Source organism: Panulirus ornatus, chromosome 43, assembly GCF_036320965.1.
Source record: "Panulirus ornatus isolate Po-2019 chromosome 43, ASM3632096v1, whole genome shotgun sequence".
NCBI lineage: Eukaryota > Metazoa > Arthropoda > Malacostraca > Decapoda > Palinuridae > Panulirus > Panulirus ornatus.
Window position 1 is genome coordinate 11520757 of NC_092266.1, and position 22084 is coordinate 11542840.

Sequence of the window (22084 nt, forward strand, 5' to 3'; positions counted from 1 at the left end):
ATCCATTCCTCCAGCAGCAGGTGATGATAACTAGATGTTAGTAACGAAAACCATGATAAGTGTTGACTACAATTCGTCTTGTCACTCGCATTGAAACCTGATAACGACATCGTCTGTGTCAGCTGTAGTGATAGTAAGGAAAATAACCTTCAAAAGGAAACACTTTAAAGAGAAAGAAGGAAAGATACGAGCGTACGTGCTGGACATGCCAGAAAGATCAGATCTGAGGGAGAGCAGGTGGTATGGATTTACACATATATTTAGCAACCAAGGTAAGAGCAGCAGTCTCTCTCTCTCTCTCTCTCTCTCTCTCTCTCTCTCACGTACGCAGCCAGGAAAGTATATTGCCGATGCTACCCCGCCCACATATCATGGGGGGGGGTTAGCCGTCGTCGACGGCTGCGCAGTGAGCCAGCGCCTCAGAGGTTGTTAAGTTCCACTCCTTTGCCCCATGTAGCTGTCTGTTCGTTTCGCCCCTCCGGCGCTTTGGCTGCTGGCATTCACGAACATGCACCTATCTTCATCTTACACACAGCACTTAACAACATTGTAGCTCACACGACTCATTCTTCGTAACTCTTAGATTTTACTTGCGTTGAGCGCGACGCGTTAGCCCTCCCTTTTTTTTTCCTTTTTTCATTTACGAAGTCTCATCGTAAATACTTGTAAGTAAGCTGTAGTTAATGGCAAACTCGTCGTAGGTACTTTAGATAAGCTCTGGCTAAACGGCAGAGTCTTGTAAGTACTTATAAGTAAGCTCTGACTAATGGTAAAGTCTCGTCGTAAGTACTTATAAGTAAGTTCTGGCTTTTAGCGAAGCCTCGTCGTAAGTACATATAAGGAAGCTCTGGCTAATGTCAAAGTCTTGTCGTAGACAGGAACTGACTTTCAGAAGCTACCACAAGACACAACATAGGTGCTGTCTTACCCCATGAACACACTGGAGCAGACGTGGTCTTACCCCGTGAACACACTGGAGCAGACGTGGTCTTACCCCGTGAACACACTGGAGAAGACGTGGTCTTACCCCGTGAACACACTGGAGCAGACGTGGTCTTACCCCGTGAACACACTGGAGCAGACGTGGTCTTACCCCGTGAACACACTGGAGCAGACATGGTCTAACCCCGTGAACACAGTGGACGTGGACCCCGTGAACACACTGGAGCAGACGTGGTCTTACCCCGTGAACACACTGGAGCAGACGTGGTCTTACCCCGTGAACACACGGGAGAAGACGTGGTCTTACCCCGTGAACACACTGGAGCAGACATGGTCTAACCCCGTGAACACAGTGGACGTGGAGTAGAGAGAAGCCGAGGGCTTCCTGGCTCAGATAGCGTTTTGACTTACCAGGGAAGTATGCTCTGAGGACAGTGGGATCAGACGAGTCCAGTTCTGGTGACGAACTGAAACTTTAGCTTCATTTGGAGACGGTATATCAGATTACTGCACCGTCGGCCAGCCATAACCAGTGGCCACTGTGGTAACATACCACTGGGCGACAAAACCCCAAGCCCAGTCCTCTTGCTTAGGTAGCGGTGAGCACATGCGCACATAGGGTAGCGCCACTGATAACGGGAGAAACCTTGATAACGCTAAGATAAAAAAAAAGATAAAGATAATAGGAAAATCATTGTTCAGAAAGTTAGATATATCTTTTTTCTGTAGTTTTGGTGGATTTCTTCACCCCGCCATGTGGGTTACATTTGATTATGTATTTCTTTTTATTCTTATCTCTGTCACGATCGACATGTTTGTGCTAATACCTTACAACCCCTCCTGCCTGTCTCTCCTGCAGTTCTACGTGTACTTCTTGGCGTGGCTGGCTGCCTTCATCAGTGCTCCCGTCTACGTCGACTCCAACTTCCTCATTAGAAGGGTTCCTCACAGGTGAGTACTGCCTCGTTATCCCCTTTACACTCCTCCAACCTTCCTCCTCTTCCACCCGTTTTCACTTGTGTCTTTCCTCTTCACTCTTTCATTGTTGAGTCATGGATGAGTCTCACATGTGAGTGTCGTGAGTCAGCCTGTCACAGGTGAGTGTCATGAGTCATTCTCCAACAGGTGAGTCTCACGAGTCAGTCTTACACAGGTGAGTGCCATCAGTCAGCTTGTCACAAATTAAGTGTCCTGAGTCAGTGACTCACAGGTGAGTCGCTCATATAGATACGTTCACGACAGGTGAGTGTTGCTGTGAGTAGCTCCCTCCCTCAGACTTGAGTAATCTTCTTTTTCGCTTCTTTTTCACTGACACTCGTGTTGTGTTGATTGAATCCACAGGTGTTCGTTGCAGGTGTGTGCAGGTTAGGCTGCGCTACACAAGCTATAGCGCTGTAATAGGTGTTCCCTGCAGGTGCGCTAGCTGGCAAGGTCTGGCCGCACAGGGCACGCCAGATATCGACTGTTACATAAAACACTTCGACAAAGGCGTCTTGGCCATTTCCTGTTGGTATGGTGAATGAGGCCGCGCGTGAGACAATCGCTGGTCTCCTGCTTTGTGTGAGGGTGTCTGTCTTTGTGTATGGGGTGGCCTTTCTCTTTGTTTGCAGGAGTGCTTCTTGTTTGTTGGTTTGTTTGTCTGTGTGTGTGTGTGTGTGTGTGTGTGTCTGTCTGTCTGTCTGTTTCTGGGAGGATGGGAAGGGGGGCGCGTACGTTAAAGAGGGAGGGGTTGAGTTATGTGAGGGAGGGAGTGAGGGAGAGTACTGGTTCCTCTCGATCATTAAATCTGCGCCGAGTCATTGGCTTGACAGGCACCACCGGGTTTTGGCAACCTGTCCACCTTATGAGGCAGGTGACGATGGCTTCATGTGGTCCTGTTGACCTCCCCTCTCGTGCCCCTCTCGTGCCCGAGGATAACGCGCAGTAACGATGTCTGTTCTCGAGGATAACGCGCAGTAAGGCCGGCTGTTCTAGAGGATAACGCGCAGTAAGGCCGGCTGTTCTCGAGGATAACGCGCAGTAAGGCTGTCTGTTCTCGAGGATAACGCGCAGTAAGGCTGTCTGTTCTCGAGGATAACGCGCAGTAAGGCTGTCTGTTCTCGAGGATAACACGTAGTAAGGCTGTCTGTTCTCGAGGATAACACGCTGTAAGGCTGTCTGTTCTCGAGGATAACACGCCGTAAGGCTGTCTGTTCTCGAGGATAACGCGCAGTAAGGCTGTCTGTTCTCGAGGATAACGCGCAGTAACGATGTCTGTTCTCGAGGATAACGCGCAGTAAGGCTGTCTGTTCTCGAGGATAACGCGCAGTAAGGCTGTCTGTTCTCGAGGATAACACGCAGTAAGGCTGTCTGTTCTCGAGGATAACGCGCAGTAAGGCCGGCTGTTCTCGAGGATAACGCGCAGTAAGGCTGTCTGTTCTCGAGGATAACACGCAGTAAGGCTGTCTGTTCTCGAGGATAACGCGCAGTAAGGCTGTCTGTTCTCGAGGATAACGCGCAGTAAGGCCGGCTGTTCTCGAGGATAACGCGCAGTAAGGCTGTCTGTTCTCGAGGATAACGCGCAGTAAGGCCGGCTGTTCTCGAGGATAACGCGCAGTAAGGCTGTCTGTTCTCGAGGATAACGCGCAGTAAGGCCGGCTGTTCTCGAGGATAACACGCCGTAACGCTGTCTGTTCTCGAGGATAACGCGCAGTAACGCTGTCTGTTCTCGAGGATAACGCGCAGTAAGGCTGTCTGTTCTCGAGGATAACACGCAGTAAGGCCGGCTGTTCTCGAGGGTAACGCGCAGTAAGGCTGTCTGTTCTCGAGGATAACGCGCAGTAAGGCCGGCTGTTCTCGAGGATAACGCGCAGTAAGGCTGTCTGTTCTCGAGGATAACGCGCAGTAAGGCCGGCTGTTCTCGAGGATAACGCGCAGTAAGGCTGTCTGTTCTCGCGGATATTACGCAGTAAAGCTGTCTGTTCTCGAGGATATTACGTAATAAGGCTGTTGGTTCTCGAGGATATAACGCAGTAAGGCTGTTGGTTCTCGAGGATATAACGCAGTAAGGCTGTCTGTTCCCTGGGATAACACGCAGCAAACCAGTCTATTCCCTAGGATACCTTGGGCAATAACTGCGCAGTTGTCTCGAGACGAGCTAAGCCCAGCATTGGTAGCCATTTTGGTGTTGCCCTGGAGCCTCCGTGTGCCGCACTGGTGTGTCTTGTGATGCCGTCAGGTGTCGTTCACCTGCAGGTTACAGCGTCGTCCTTCGCGATTAATGCCTTGCTGACGACGACTACGACCCCCATAGATAGACGAGGGAATTAGAACTGCCTGACCGATAGTTAACCTGCCCCGGGCAGATGACGTGGACGAAGTCGAGACTGTAGGAGCAGCGTCAGAGGTGTGGACGACGTGTGTCGCTGCCCATGTGATGGGTCACTCCCAGGAGACCTGTCGTTACGGTCCTACACGACATGTCACGCCACCCGTGTAGGGTGAGAGTGCCGTGTAACATGTCACGCCACCCGTGTAGGGTGAGAGTACCATGTAACATGTCACGGCTCCCGTGTAGGGTGAGAGTGCCATGTACCATGTCACGGCTCCCGTGTAGGGTGAGAGTGCCGTGTAACATGTCACGCCACCCGTGTAGGGTGAGAGTGCCATGTAACATGTCACTGGTACCGTGTAGGGTGAGAGTACCATGTAACATGTCACTGGTACCGTGTAGGGTGAGAGTGCCGTGTAACATGTCACGCCATCCGTGTAGGGTGAGAGTGCCGTGTAACATGTCACGCCATCCGTGTAGGGTGAGAGTACCATGTAACATGTCACGGCTCCCGTGTAGGGTGAGAGTACCATGTAACATGTCACGGCTCCCGTGTAGGGTGAGAGTGCCGTGTAACATGTCACGCCATCCGTGTAGGGTGAGAGTGCCATGTGACGTCACCAGTTTGGTGCAGTAAGTCGAGGGAGGGCGAGAGCAGGACCTGGGAGGAGCCAGTCGTCGCAGCAAGGTCGGGGAGGGCAGCTGGAGAAGAGGGAGCGGCCGCTCGTACTGCAGCTATTGACCGAGAGAGAGCAGGTCGACATGCGCCATCCACCCTGCCACCCACCCACCTGGCCGCCCGCCTGCCCGCCCGCCTCGCTCTCTAACTGGAAACGGCTGGTTCAGCGCTACCTTGCCCCCACCTTCCCTCCACCACCGACTGCGGCTCCTGCTCCAGGTCCCCCCCTAACCCCGCTTCTCTTTTCAAACCACGTTGTAGCCTGGTGTCCTCACCCTCTGTGCTGGCTGTAGTCACTCCCCCTCCTCATGCTGCTCGCCCCTCCCTACCTCCCTCTCTCTGTCCTCAGTTCCCTCTGTTCCTCCATGCTTTCCATTCCCTCCCTTTATGCTTTGTTCACTCATCCCACTCTGTGCCCTTCACTCCCCATTCCCCATCTCAGTGTTTCATAATACCTCTCTCTACGTCCTGTTCACTCCCCGATCCCCCACACAGTAGTTTATCACATCTTGCCCCCCTGTCTTTGTCCTGTTCATTACTACCCCCTGTCTATCCTATTCTGTCCCTACCTCCCTGATTTGTTCAACCTGGTACCCTCCAGGCGCTGCCTCACTCCTCCATATGGTAACGTCATGCACGCCTCCCTCCTCCACCATCTGCAGGAGGTGATGGCCCAGGTTGAAGGGACATCAAGCTGTGGACGTCACCAGATGCTCTTCAGACGTGCCCCTCTCTACCCCTAGTGTGAGCATCGCCTCGCCATGATAAGGCCCATAAGCACTAACATTTACTAAAATATTTATATTGATCCATAATTTTTGTAGGTGACTTTTGGAAAGACGGAGAAATGTATCACAAATCCTCGTAACTCAAACTGCTTTTTTTTTTTTGTCACTAAGAATAATGATGATGATGTTGGTTGTTGCTTACATCCCAGCCCTAGTAGACCTCCTGTGTCTTCCAGCGGCTGTGATGTGCAGGCGAGGACTGCACATCACAGCCGCTACCTACCATTCCTTCCTTGCCTCTGCGTACGTGTGATATGTCACTTCCAGCGACTCCCAACGTCTACCGTCCCGTACGTAACCGGCGGTGCACATTGAGACCGCTATTGTAACGGATCAAGGGTAGAGACCCTTTACCTGCTCATGCCTTATAGATATAAGGCAGCGACCAAAGCTTTACCTGTCAGTGGCCCTCAGATATAAGGGAACGACTCCCTATACCCGAGCATGGCCGTCAGATATGCAACGACCCCTTTACCTGCACGTCTCTCATATATAAAGCAACGACGCTTTAAAACTGCGAACGCCCGTCAGATGCAAGGCAGTGATCCTCTACCAGCGCACGCCTTGCTGATATAAGAGAGCATCTCTTGCGCAGCACACGCCCGCTGACTCCAGAACTGCGATCTTGTTATCGGACGCTGAGTGGAGAATTCTGCTGAAGGCAGCGAGCCTTCAGCAGAATTCTCTTGCTGTTTGTGAGACAGCGTTTCTCTGCCAGCATGTACTCGTTGACTAGTGTGACAGCGACTGTCTACCAGCAGGTAGAAGCACACACACACACACACACACACACACACACATATATATATATATATATATATATATATATATATATATATATTTTTTTTTTATACTTTGTCGCTCTCCCGCGTTTGCGAGGTAGCGCAAGGAAACAGACGAAAGAAATGGCCCCCCCCCCCATACACATGTATATACATACGTCCACACACGCAAATATACATACCTACACAGCTTTCCATGGTTTACCCCAGACGCTTCACATGCCTTGATTCAATCCACTGACAGCACGTCAGCCCCGGTATACCACATCGCTCCAATTCACTCTATTCCTTGCCCTCCTTTCACCCTCCTGCATGTTCAGGCCCCGATCACACAAAATCTTTTTCACTCCATCCTTCCACCTCCAACTTGGTCTCCCTCTTCTCCTTGTTCCCTCCACCTCCGACACATATATCCTCTTGGTCAATCTTTCCTCACTCATCCTCTCCATGTGCCCAAACCACTTCAAAACACCCTCTTCTGCTCTCTCAACCACGCTCTTTTTATTTCCACACATCTCTCTTACCCTTGCGTTACTCACTCGATCAAACCAACTCACACCACACATTGTCCTCAAACATCTCATTTCCAGCACATCCATCCTCCTGCGCACAACTGTATCCATAGCCCACGCCTCGCAACCATACAACATTGTTGGAACCACTATTCCTTCAAACATACCCATTTTTGCTTTCCGAGATAATGTTCTCGACTTCCACACATTCTTCAAGGCCCCCAGAATTTTCGCCCCCTCCCCCACCCTATGATCCACTTCCGCTTCCATGGTTCCATCCGCTGCCAGATCCACTCCCAGATATCTAAAACACTTCACTTCCTCCAGTTTTTCTCCATTCAAACTCACCTCCCAATTGACTTGACCCTCAACCCTACTGTACCTAATAACCTTGCTCTTATTCACATTTACTCTTAACTTTCTTCTTCCACACACTTTACCAAACTCAGTCACCAGCTTCTGCAGTTTCACACATGAATCAGCCACCAGCGCTGTGTCATCAGCGAACAACAACTGACTCACTTCCCAAGCTCTCTCATCCCCAACAGACTTCATACTTGCCCCTCTTTCCAAAACTCTTGCATTTACCTCCCTAACAACCCCATCCATAAACAAATTAAACAGCCATGGAGACATCACACACCCCTGCCGCAAACCTACATTCATATATATATATATATATATATATATATATATATATATATATATATATATATATATATATATATGAGTGCACGAGATGAAATACAATAAGTTTCCAAGTGCACTTTCGTGTAAAAATCACATCATCAGGGGATAAACAAGAAAGAAATATAACAGTCAGTTGATATACAACGAAGAGACTTAGTTGGGACGCCATTTCGTAAACAAGTAAGAACCCGAATGGAGGGCGGGTGCGTTCTAGTCTGGCATCAAGCGTATCATAAACTTATTATGTGGACAAGAAAGGAAACTGTTTGCAAATTTTATCAGCGATAAAGCCATCCAATTTGAATAGACCTTCACTAATATTATTGTTACTGTTCTTTGTCTATTTAATAATAGAAGATTCTATTATAGTTCTCGTGGTACAGGAGTTAATAACAATGATCATAATTTTTAACATGGATAAACAAGGCATTTGATTCTTGTCCTGTTCTTATAGTCTGCCCAACTCCTGTACCACGAGAAATATCATTGAATCTTCTATTATTGAATACACAAAGAATTGTAACATTGATATTAGTGAAGGTCTATACAAATTGGATAGCTGTATTGCTGATAAAATTTGTAAACAGTTCTTCATCTTGTTCACATAATACGTTTATGATACGCTTGATGCCAGACTTGAACGCACCCGACATCCATTCGGGTAGTTTTTGTTTATCAAATGGCGTCCCACCTACGTCCCTTCATTGTGTGTCAAGTGACTTATATTTCTTTCTTGCATCTCCGCTGATGATATGATTATTACACGAAATTGCACTTGGGAACGTATCGTGTTTCATTTTTCCCGTGGTCTCATAGGAATATCTTGATCACGCGCAAAATTGTGATCCTTTCCAATATATATATATATATATATATATATATATATATATATATATATATATATATATATATATATATATATATATATATATATGTATATATATTGCATTTTAACTTTCTAAAAGGGGAAACAGAAGGAGTCACGTGGGGAGTGCTCATCCTCCTCGAAGGCTCAGATTGGGGTGTCTAAATGTATGTGGATGTAACCAAGATGAGAAAAAAGGAGAGGTAGGTAGTATGTTTGAGGAAAGGAACCTGGATGTTTTGGCTCTGAATGAAACGAAGCTCAAGGGTAAAGGGGAAGAGTGGTTTGGGAATGTCTTGGAGTAAAGTCAGGGGTTAGTGAGAGGACAAGAGCAAGGGAAGGAGTAGCACTACTCCTGAAACAAGAGTGGTTGGAGTATGTGATGGAGTGTAAGAAAGTAAACTCTAGATTGATATGGGTAAAAGTGAAAGTGGATGGAGAGAGATGGGTGATTATTGGTGCATATGCACCTGGGCATGGGAAGAAAGATCATGAGAGGCAAGTGTTTTGGGAGCAGCTGAGTGAATGTGTTAGTAGTTTTGATGCACGAGACCGGGTTATAGTGGTGGGTGATTTGAATGCAAAGGTGATTAATGTGGTAGTTGAGGGAAGAATTGGTGTAAAGGGGTTAGTGAGAGGACAAGAGCAAGGGAAGGAGTACCACTACTCCTGAAACAGGAATGGTTGGAGTATGTGATGGAGTGTAAGAAAGTAAACTCTAGATTGATATGGGTAAAAGTGAAAGTGGATGGAGAGAGATGGGTGATTATTGGTGCATATGCACCTGGGCATGGGAAGAAAGATCATGAGAGGCAAGTGTTTTGGGAGCAGCTGAGTGAGTGTGTTAGTAATTTTGATGCACGAGACCGGGTTATAGTGATGGGTGATTTGAATGCAAAGGTGAGTGATGTGGTAGTTGAGGGAATAATTGGTGTACATGGGGTGTCCAGTGTTGTAAATGGAAATGGCGAAGAGCTTGTAGATTTATGTGCTGAAAAAAGACTGGTGATTGTGAATACCTGGTTTAAAAAGAGAGATATACATAAGTATACGTATGTAAGTAGGAGAGATGGCCAGAGAGCGTTATTGGATTACGTGTTAATTGATAGGCGGGTGAAAGAGAGACTTTTGGATGTTAATGTGCTGAGAGGTGTAACTAGCGGGATGTCTGATCATTATCTTGTGGAGGCGAAGGTGAAGATTTGTAGAGGTTTTTAGAAAAGAAGAGAGAATGTTGGGGTGAAAAGAGTGGTGAGAGTAAGTGAGCTGGGGAAGGAGACTTGTGTGAGGAAGTACCAGGAAAGACTGAGTACAGAATGGAAAAAGGTGAGAACAAAGGACGTAAGGGTAAGGGGAGTGGGGGAGGAATGGGATGTATTTCGGGAAGCAGTGATGGCTTGCACAAAAGATGCTTGTGGCATGAGAAGCGTGGGAGGTGGACAGATTAGAAAGGGTAGTGAGTGGTGGGATGAAGAAGTAAGATTATTAGTGAAAGAGAAGAGAGAGGCATTTGGATGATTTTTGCAGGGAAATTATGCAATTGAGTGGGATATGTATAAAAGAAAGAGGCAGGAGATCAAGAGAAAGGAGCAAGAGGTGAAAAAGAGGACCAATGAGAGTTGGGGTGAGAGAGTATCATTGAATTTTAGGGAGAGGAAAAAGATGTTTTGGAAGGAGGTATATAAAGTGAGTAAGACGAGGGAACAAATAGGAACTTCAGTGAAGGGGGCAAATGGGGAGGTGATAACAAGTAGTGGTGATGTGAGAAGGAGATGGAGTGATTATTTTGAAGGTTTGTTGAATGTGTTTGATGATAGAGTGGCAGATATAGGGTGCTTTGGTCGAGGTGGTGTGCAAAGCGAGAGGGTTAGGGAAAATGATTTGGTAAACAGAGAAGAGGTAGTAAAAGCTTTATGAAAGATGAAAGCCGGCAAAGCAGCAGGTTTGAATGGTATTGCAGTGGAATTTATTAAAAAATGGGATGGCTGTATTGTTGACTGGTTAGTACGGTTATTTAATGTATGTATGACTCACGGTGAGGTACCTGAGGATTGGCGGAATGCGTGCATAGTGCCATTGTACAAAGGCAAAGGGGATAAGAGTGAGTGCTCAAATTACAGAGGTATAAGTTTGTTGAGTATTCCTGGAAAGTTATATGGGAGGGTATTGATTGAGAGGGTGAAGGCATGTACAGAGCATCAGATTGGGGAAGAGCAGTGTGGTTTCAGAAGTGGTAGAGGATGTGTGGATCAGGTGTTTGCTTTGAAGAATGTATGTGAGAAATGCTTATAAAAGCAAATGGATTTCTGTGTAGCATTTATGGATCTGAAGAAGGCATGTGATAGAGTTGATAGAGATGCTCTGTGGAAGGTATTGAGAATATATGGTGTGGCCTTTGTTGTCTCTTCCTAGCGCTAGCCCGCACACCTGAGGGGGAAGGGGTTGTTATTGCATGTGTGGCGAGGTGGCGCTGGGAATGAATAAAGGCAGACAGTATGAATTATGTACATGTGTATATATGTATATGTCTGTGTGTGTATATATATGTATACGTTGAGATGTACAGGTATGTATATTTGCGTGTGTGGACGTGTATGTATATACATATGTATGTGGGTGGCTTGGGCCATTCTTTCGTTTGTTTCCTTGCGCTCCCTCGGTAACGCGGGAGACAGCGACAAAGCAAAGTGTGTGTGTGTGTGTGTGTGTGTGTGTGTGTGTGTGTGTGTGTGTGTGTGTGTATAATTCACGGGGACCGTCTGTAAGCAGAGGTGCGGTAGAGGAGGCCCTCCGGGCCAGTTCGTCTACTGAGTCATGTTACCCGCGACGTGCAGCCTCCCTGGTCTGCTGTATCATTTCCGGCATCTTAAGATTTCGTGTAGGGTAATACGCATCATCCCATGGACGTGTGTACCACCAGAGGATGTTTATGGATGGAACGTTTCATTTACCATTCGCACTCTCTTACTTATTTACATGTGGCTGAGCAGCTAGGAGAAAGCAGAGGAGTTGTAGGACATTCGCCTCTCTCTCTCTCTCTCTCTCTCTCTCTCTCTCTCTCTCTCTCTCTCTCTCTCTCTCTCTCTTTATCACACACACACACACACACACACACACACACACACACACACACACACACACACACACACACACACACAAAGGCCTGGCCTCGACTAGGGTGTCTCATTGTGTCCGTGACTGAAGCTTTTGTCATTAGAGATAATAACTCTTGACTCAGGCTGCAGTAAAGACTAGGTATGAGCAGAAGGGCGAAGGCACCTCTTTACGGTGGAGAGAGAGAGAGAGAGAGAGAGAGAGAGAGAGAGAGAGAGAGAGAGAGAGAGCGTGAGTAGTGAGCGTCCTCCGGCAGACACGGAACTTGTGTGGCATTTGCAGTAGGTCGATGAAGCAGGGGGAGGGAGGGTGAGTGAGGCAGCTGCGGTGCGGCACATGTTACCGTGTGAGCTACAGTACTTCGGTATGAGGGAAAGTTCAAACGTGCATGACTTGGTACAAATGTTTTCCACACCTTTGTAGTGAAGTGAGATTCCTAGTATCTCCGTGGAGTTTTGTCATATATATATATATATATATATATATATATATATATATATATATATATATATATATATATATATATATATATATATATATATATATATATATATATATGCATATATATATATATATATATATATATATATATATATATATATATATATATATATATATATATATATATATATATATATATATATATATATATATATATATATATATATATCACGGTATAACCACGTACAGTCGCGTGCAATTCCAAGTGGGACACTCAGCATTCTCTCTTCCATGAGGTGTGAACCCAGGCGGTATCGACTCGCCGCTCAGAGGCGTTCATGTCGAGCTACTTCCAAGCTTTCATTCCCCCCGAAGTTTATGCTTGACATGTCGAGGTCGTTACCAGTATCCTTAACGTGGCGCTATATGTGGTGTTAACTTTGTTTTCGATCAGATAACAAGTTAATGACTGCTATGTCAACTCCTTCCTCTCCGTAGCGGTGTCAACTCGTGAGTTCGAAGCCAAACGTGGGTAAACAGAGGCGTTCTCTGAGTTCAGACCTGTGAGTCTGTGCCATTCCTCCTTTAACACCATTGGTATATTGATCGTGGTATCGGCGCTACCTAGACCCAAGTACGAATAGATGTTCATACATGAAAGTGGCATTTATTAGATACTAATGATGAATGATCATACCCAGTACTTGGTAATGATTAAGCTGCCAGAGATGGAAACACCGTAGTGGGGGTTGGTGGAGAGGTGAGGATGGTGTGAAGGGAAACATTGCATGAAGTCCCGACCTTGATGATCCTAGCAGGAAGCGGTGGAATGAAGACACATGACAACAAACAAGGTAATAAGATGACATTAATGATAAGGTTATATAGTAACCTGCGTGTAGGATGTCATTATTTACAATTATTTTATTGGTTTCTTCCTGTTTTTGACCCAGCACACTACCAGGTTTCTGCTCTGGGGTCTAATTCTTCAAATGCAGTACATGGAATGCGATATTCTAAAAACTTTTTTGCTTTCCGAGATAATGTACCGACTTCCACTCATTCTTCAAGGCTCCCAGATTTTCGCCCCCTCCCCCACCCTATGATTCACTTCCGCTTCCATGGTTCCATCCGCTGCCAAATCCACTCCGAGATATCTAAAACACTTTCGCATCCTCCAGTCTTTCTTCATTCAAACTTACCTCCCAATTGACTTGTCCCTCAACCCTACTGTATCTAAAACCGTGCTCTTATTCACATTTACTCTCCTCAGCTTTCTTCTTTCACACACTTTACCAAACTCAGTCACCAGCTTCTTGCAGTTTCTCACACGAATCAGCCACAACGCTGTATCATCAGCGAACAACAACTGACTCACTTCCCAAGCTCTTTCATCCACAACAGACTGCATACTTGCCCCTCTTTCCAAAACTCTTGCATTCACCTCCCTAACAACCCATCCATAAACAAATTAAACAACCATGGAGACATCACACACCCCAGCCGCTAACCACCATTCACTGAGAACCAATCTCTTTCCTCATCATTCTCTCCATGTGCCCAAACCATTTCAAAACACCCTCTTCTGCTCTCTCAACCACGCTCTTTTTATTTCCACACATCTCTCTTACCCTTACATTACTTACTCGATCAAACCAACTCACACCACACATTGTCCTCAAACATCTCATTTCCATCACATCCACCTCCTGCGCACAACTCTATCCATAGCCCACGCCTCGCAACTATAACAACATGTTGGAACCACTATTCCTTCAAACATACCTTTTTGCTTTCCGAGATAATGTACCGACTTCCACTCATTCTTCAAGGCTCCCAGATTTTCGCCCCCTCCCCCACCCTATGATTCACTTCCGCTTCCATGGTTCCATCCGCTGCCAAATCCACTCCGAGATATCTAAAACACTTTCGCATCCTCCAGTCTTTCTTCATTCAAACTTACCTCCCAATTGACTTGTCCCTCAACCCTACTGTATCTAAAACCGTGCTCTTATTCACATTTACTCCTCAGCTTTCTTCTTTCACACACTTTACCAAACTCAGTCACCAGCTTCTGGCAGTTTCTCACACGAATCAGCCACAACGCTGTATCATCAGCGAACAACAACTGACTCACTTCCCAAGCTCTTTCATCCACAACAGACTCATACTTGCCCCTCTTTCCAAAACTCTTGCATTCACCTCCCTAACAACCATCCATAAACAAATTAAACAACCATGGAGACATCACACACCCCAGCCGCTAACCACCATTCACTGAGAACCAATCTCTTTCCTCATCATTCTCTCCATGTGCCCAAACCATTTCAAAACACCCTCTTCTGCTCTCTCAACCACGCTCTTTTTATTTCCACACATCTCTCTTACCCTTACATTACTTACTCGATCAAACCAACTCACACCACACATTGTCCTCAAACATCTCATTTCCATCACATCCACCTCCTGCGCACAACTCTATCCATAGCCCACGCCTCGCAACTATAACAACATGTTGGAACCACTATTCCTTCAAACATACCCATTTTTTTGCTTTCCGAGATAATGTACCGACTTCCACTCATTCTTCAAGGCTCCCAGATTTTCGCCCCCTCCCCCACCCTATGATTCACTTCCGCTTCCATGGTTCCATCCGCTGCCAAATCCACTCCGAGATATCTAAAACACTTTCGCATCCTCCAGTCTTTCTTCATTCAAACTTACCTCCCAATTGACTTGTCCCTCAACCCTACTGTATCTAATAACCTTGCTCTTATTCACATTTACTCTCAGCTTTCTTCTTTCACACACTTTACCAAACTCAGTCACCAGCTTCTGCAGTTTCTCACACGAATCAGCCACAACGCTGTATCATCAGCGAACAACAACTGACTCACTTCCCAAGCTCTTTCATCCACAACAGACTGCATACTTGCCCCTCTTTCCAAAACTCTTGCATTCACCTCCCTAACAACCCCATCCATAAACAAATTAAACAACCATGGAGACATCACACACCCCAGCCGCTAACCACCATTCACTGAGAACCAATCTCTTTCCTCATCATTCTCTCCATGTGCCCAAACCATTTCAAAACACCCTCTTCTGCTCTCTCACCACTCTCTTCATTGCAACATTCTTTCTTCCTTTCTGAAAACCTCTACAGATCTTCATCTTCGCCTCCAAAAGATAATAATCAGACATCCCTCCAGTTGCACCTCTCAGCACATTAACATCCAAAAGTCTCTCTTTCACGCGCCTGTCAATTAACACGTAATCTAATAACGCTCTCTGGCCATCTCTCCTACTTACATACATATACTTATGTATATCTCTTTTTTTAAACTAGGTATTCCCAATCACCAGTCCTTTTTCTGCACATAAATCTACAATCTCTTCACCATTTCCATTTACTACACTGAACACCCCATGTACACCAATTATTTCCTCAACTGCCACATTACTCACCTTTGCATTCAAATCACCCATCACTATAACCCGGTCTCGTGCATTAAAACTACTGACACACTCAGCTGCTCCCAAAACACTTGCCTCTCATGATCTTTCTTCTCATGCCCAGGTGCATATGCACCAATACTCACCCATCTCTCTCCATCCACTTTCAGTTTTACCCATATCAATCTAGAGTTTACTTTCTTACACTATCATGTACTCCCACCACTCCTGTTTCAGGAGTAGTGAGTGCTACTCCTTCCCTTGCTCTTGTCCTCTCACTAACCCCTGACTTTACTCCCAAGACATTCCCAAACCACTCTTCCCCTTTACCCTTGAGCTTCGTTTCACTTAGAGCCAAAACATCCAGGTTCCTTTCCTCATACATACAACCTATCTCTCCTTTTTTCTCATCTTGGTTACAACTACACACAGCAAACATACTACCTATCTCTCCTTTTTTCTCATCTTGGTTACATCCACACACATTTAGACACTCCATTCTGAGCCTTCGAGGAAGATGAGCACTCCCCGCGTGACTCCTTCTTCTGTTTCCCCTTTTAGAGTTCAAATACAAGGAGGGGAGGGTCTCCAGCCCCCCGCTCCAATCCTTTTTAGTTGCCTTCTACGACACGTGAGGAATGCATAGGAAGTATTCTTTTTCCCCCATCCCCAGGGCTATATATATATATATATATATATATATATATATATATATATATTTGCTTTGTCGCTGTCTCCCGCGTTAGCGAGGTAGCGCAAGGAAACAGACGAAAGAATGGCCCAACCCACCCACATACACATGTATATACATACACGTCCACACCCGCAAATATACATAACTATGCATCTCAGTGTATACATATATATACCCACACAGACATATACATATATACCCATGTACATAATTCATACTGTCTGCCTTTATTCATTCCCGTCGCCACCCCGCCACACATGGAATAACAACACCTCCACCCTCATGTGTGCGGGGTAGCGCTAGGAAAAGACGACAAAGGCCCCATTCGTTCACACTCAGTCTCTAGCTGTCATGTAATGATAACATATATATATTCCTATGAGTCCACGGGGAAAATGAAACACGATACGTTCCCAAGTGCACTTTCGTGTGATGATCACATCATCAGGGGAGACACAAGAGAGACATATAAGTCAGTTGATGTACATCAAAGAGACGAAGCTAGGACGCCACTTGGTAAATAATCGCATGTTTACCAAATGGCGTCCTAGCTTCGTCTCTTCGATGTATATCAACTGACATATTTCTCTCTTGTGTCTCCCCTGATGATGTGATTAATATACGAAAGTGCACTTGGGAACTTATCGTATATCATTTTCCTCGTGGATTCATAGGAACATCTTGATCACGCGCAAAATTGTGATCCTTTCCAATATATATATATATATATATATATATATATATATATATATATATATATATATATATATATATATATATATATATATATATATAATTCCAGGGGCTCCTGCAGGCAGGCTGCTCTACAAAACATACAGAAAAGATATAATTTTGATCGGATATAACCAGAAGTTTGGTCAGTGATCAGGTCAAGGACAAGAATGAAACAGATGATCACTGACGATGCCATTATTCCCTGGGTGGAAATCAATCCCAATTCAACCAAACTTTCACTCAGTAACATAGAAAACGGATGGTGGCTTTTTTTTTTTTTTTTAAACGTAACTCCTTGAGAGGTTGTTAGCTAGTTGATTTCATTGCTGGAAAAAAATGTATCAAGTGTTCCAGTCAGGCGGGGTATTTTGCACTGGTGGAGAGAAGCGCTGGTGATGGAGCAGAGGTGTGTGTAAGTGTATTATTGGGATCCCAACCGCCTTCAACTACGGTGAGTCCCGACCCGTTGAACACATTAGCCCAGGCTTATGTCTTGGGATCATTGTTGTGGTTAGTACAGTGCTCGGCCACGTAGCCCCGCTATTAATGAAATACGATATGAATTGAATACTAATCAAATACGAATTACAGTTCAAATACTAAATAGACGCTGTGGCAAACTCGCCATCGAAACCGTTATTCTAATTTGACTTGAAGTTTACAGTTTAGATATGGATACACACACTCTCTCTCTCTCTCTCTCTCTCTCTCTCTCTCTCTCTCTCTCTCTCTCTCTCTCTCTCTCTCTCTCTCTCTTCCCTTCTACAAATAATGTCTGTGCCTTTGTTCTTCGATATAAGCATTAATCAAGGACCGATGACAAATGACAAAAGCAGATACAACCGGATTGATTCCGAGACGATGGGTGGGCACGGTAGCTTGCCAGCTTGCAAGAGAGAGGGAGAGAGAGAGAGAGAGAGAGAGAGAGAGAGAGAGAGAGAGAGAGAGAGAGAGAGAGAGAGAGAGAGAGAGAGAGAGAGAGAGAGAAATCTACGTTCCTGCAATTTAGCTCTAGCTCCCAGGTTTATTTTGCTAACATACAAGCAACTTTACACGGAAAAGTATAATTATGTTTTAATAAAGATGATGTCAGTGACAATAGAAGAATACAGCACACTCCAGATTGACCATTTTATAAGAGAAGACGTAAAGGCATATTATTAAGGGACACTGCTCAAAAACGGGAAAAAAATGAAGCTATATTAAAAAAAATACATAGCTAGATAGTTCAGGTGAAGAACTTCTAGTAGTGTTTCGTGAGTTAACTCAGCGATGGTGCATTATCGCCTTCGTCAGCCACGGAGGTTGTGGTTGAGGGATCTGGAGGGTTTGGCTGGATGAGAGGGAGAGAGAGAGAGAGGCAGTGTCAAGGTTGGTGAGCGCCTGCCACGTGTGTGTGTGTGTGTGTGCGTGTGTGTGTGTGTCTTATATTGCCACTCATGGGTAATACCCTCTTACTTCATAACCTTCAGACCAGCATGCAAGAGGTGTTGTGGGTTTTACGTTGACGTTGCCGCGGGGATCTACCTGAAATCCTTGGCTGATGGCGTCATGGGCAGTGCGCATGTGGTGTGTGGTCGGCTAGGCTGATGGCGTCATGGGCAGTGCGCATGTGGTGTGTGGTCGGCTAGGCTGATGGCGTCATGGGCAGTATGCATGTGGTGTGTGGTCGGCTAGGCTGATGGCGTCATGGGCAGTGCGCATGTGGTGTGTGGTCGGCTAGGCTGATGGCGTCATGGCAGTACGCATGTGATGTGTGGTCGGCTAGGCTGATGGCGTCATGGCAGTACGCATGTGGTGTGTGGTCGGCTAGGCTGATGGCGTCATGGCAGTGCGCATGTGATGTGTGGTCGGCTAGGCTGATGGCGTCATGGCAGTACGCATGTGGTGTGTGGTCGGCTAGGCTGATGGCGTCATGGCAGTACGCATGTGGTGTGTGGTCGGCTAGGCTGATGGCGTCATGGCAGTACGCATGTGATGTGTGGTCGGCTAGGCTGATGGCGTCATGGCAGTACGCATGTGATGTGTGGTCGGCTAGGCTGATGGCGTCATGGCAGTGCGCATGTGATGTGTGGTCGGCTAGGCTGATGGCGTCATGGGCAGTACGCATGTGGTGTGTGGTCGGCTAGGCTGATGGCGTCATGCCAGTACGCATGTGGTGTGTGGTCGGCTAGGCTGATGGCGTCATGGCAGTACGCATGTGGTGTGTGGTCGGCTAGTGTGGGCATGACGCAGGCATCGGGTGGAGCATACGACGTCTTGATCTTGGTCGGGCGGTGGTGTGCGGACCTCCTCCTCCTCCTCCTCCTCAGGGTACTGGGTGCGGCCGTTGTTTCTGAAGCTCCTCCTTTGCTGATTCGATGCACGCGCTGGACTGCTTGCTTAACCATGCTGGTGGGACTCACCGTATGAGTCAGGTCCGCGTCCGGAGGTCGGCCATGTGCCCTTGTGGGTTTAGGCAAATGCGAATGGGAAACTTTTGGCTGTGCAGCCTTGAATGACTTGTGGCTCTCTGGTAGTGAGTGATGACTGGCTGTCCGGAAGTGGGTAACTTTTGGCCGTGGCACAGTAGGTAACACCTGGTCGTCCGGAAGTGGGTAACGTGGCGGTGGGATGGTAGGTAACAACTGGTCGACCGGGAGTGGGGACCTTGTGACACGTGGGACAGTAGGTAACAACTGGTCGACCGGGAGTGGGGACCTTGTGACACGTGGGACAGTAGGTAACAACTGGTCGACCGGGAGTAGGGACCTTGTGCCCGTAGGACTGTAGGTAACAACTGGTCGACCGGGAGTGGGGACCTTGTGACCATGGGACAGTAGGTAACAGCTGGTCGACCGGGAGTGGGGACCTTGTGACACGTGGGACAGTAGGTAACAACTGGTCGACCGGGAGTGGGGACCTGCGGTAACGGGTAACGTGGCCACATCTGGTGGTGGGTCAGTCACGTATGGTAGTAAACCCGAGCCTTACACACTAATAATTTAGGGCCAGTGCTGCACTAATCTTTGGGTCATACACGATAACGCTGGTTTTAGGGCGACAGTGATCATAAAAAGCCTCCAAGGAAACATTTTAGAAAACGGGTGATAATCCTTCACTCCATAAATTCTCTTCACTACTCTGTGTCTGGTGTGCTCAATATGAAGACGTGGGCGGGTATCGGGTGGCGCCTTTTATTGTTCTGGTCTCGACCAAGACCGAAACCTCCTGACTTGGTTGACGGACTGACTGACTCCAAGATTTTGCGAACGCTACAGGTAATGCGAGGAGAAACGGCGATTGCTATGCAACGGAAACTCGGATATTTTCCTTTTAAGATACGGTTGAAATAGTGTTGTATAGATGATCTTACCCGGATTAGAACATGATTTTTCTTTCTTGCTCGCTTCTTGAGCTCTTCCGCTCTGTGACTCTTTCTTGTAGACATCAAAACGTCATTTCCCCGGTAAAACCCGTGGAAGAAATAGAGAAACGCGGGCTGGCAAATGTGACATTGGAAAGCAAGAGTTTCGTTATGATGCGACAGGACACTGTGGCTCAGACTGACTTATCCTTACGTCTGTGATAAACATATTTACTGACTTCGACTTTTACCCACTTCTTTAACAGATTAGTTGAAGGGTTTGATATTTGTTTGAGCTTACGTAGACGGTGTGCTTGTATGATAAGAGTTGGTAAAGGTCATATAAGAGAAGTATAAGTGGAGGCAGTCGTAGAGCCTCCAGTGGGTAAACTACATTGGCTTTTAAGAAGGTTGATTGGCGGGTCCCAGCAAGCCCAGTGACTCAGTGGGCAGTTGTGGTGTTAGGAAAGGAGAGAGAGAGAGAGAGAGAGAGAGAGAGAGAGAGAGAGAGAGAGAGAGAGAGAGAGAGAGAGAGAGAGAAGAGAGAGAGAGAGAAGAGAAGAAGAGAGAGAGAGAGAGAGAGAGAGAGAGAGAGAGAGAGAGAGAGAGAGAGAGAGAGAGAGAGAGAGAGAGAGAGAGAGAGAGAGAGTATTGGTAACAGCCTTCGTGATGAGACACGGGAGAGCCTGACTAAAGTTGAGGCACAAGATGTGTCCATGCAGAAATGGAGATTGCTGCATTCACATGCATACGTGTATAATGTTTAGAATAGCCTGATGCTGGAAGTGACGTACAGGAGGTGAACGTCAGAGTACGTACATCATCAGATCCAGTACTGGACGAACGCTGACGGTAATACACCTGACAGATCGAGCTCATTCAAACACGAGGTGAGCCACTGAGAGGATGCACGGTCACGGCGAAGGTTTCATGGGATATGTTCGTGGTCGTGTCCCATACTTGGAGTTAGTATGGGCATATCCCCAGCTACTTCACTAAGATGGTCACTGAAGTCTCGATACCACGGGTCCTGAATTCACAGACGTTAGGTCACTGCAGGATAGCGTCCTGGTGTGTGTCAGTTGGTGACACAACAGAGACGGGGCTGCTCGGGGTCATAGTTTTCTGTAACTTGCTGGACGTATTGTGTCAGTTACAGTATCACGCCTCCTAGTGCAGTGTCCTCATATATTGGTGTTTCGTGGGTGTAAACTGGTCATAGGCTTTACTACAACAGATACCAGGTGTTCCAGCATCTCTCCAGAGGCTCGGCCCACACTGTCTACTGTGGTGTGGCCTGTGGCTCTTGTGACACCAGTTGTGGTGTCAGTAAACAGGCAGGTTTACGAAGGTTATCAACACGATGATCACGGTGATGTCCAACATGTAAGGATAACCATTGTCAGCCTAGTGTCGTAATCGTTGTAATAGGCCTCAAGAAGTATGACCTGTGAAGGGAACAGTTTCCAAGACACTCGCCTGAGAGAGTTCAGAGTTGACCTAAGGTCACAGAGGTCTACAGGATGAGCTGGGAGGTGAAGAGTGTGCCTCACTCTCCTGAGAATACTATATAGTCCACCACAGTGGCTGGGGTGGGACCAGCTGCTGAATTGGCGTTGCTGCGTCAGGACTGAGGAGACTGGTGTTGTCGACAGTGTACTTAGGTAGCACCGACCTCACCACTAGGGCCTGTTAGGTGCCATCACGAAAGTCAGGCAGGTTATCGTCCG

General features: G+C 46.6%; 1 protein-coding gene across 4 annotated transcripts in view; it reads left to right on the plus strand.

The window, feature by feature from the left end:
* LOC139762316 (organic cation transporter protein-like) overlaps positions 1–22084 on the plus strand; it is a 346799-nt gene that overhangs the window by 148688 nt on the left and 176027 nt on the right. For all 4 annotated transcript variants that reach the window (XM_071686947.1, XM_071686949.1, XM_071686950.1 and 1 more), the window contains exon 3: positions 1802–1893. In XM_071686947.1, coding sequence (XP_071543048.1) covers positions 1802–1893 — 92 coding nt within the window. The remainder of the gene's footprint in view (positions 1–1801; positions 1894–22084) is intronic.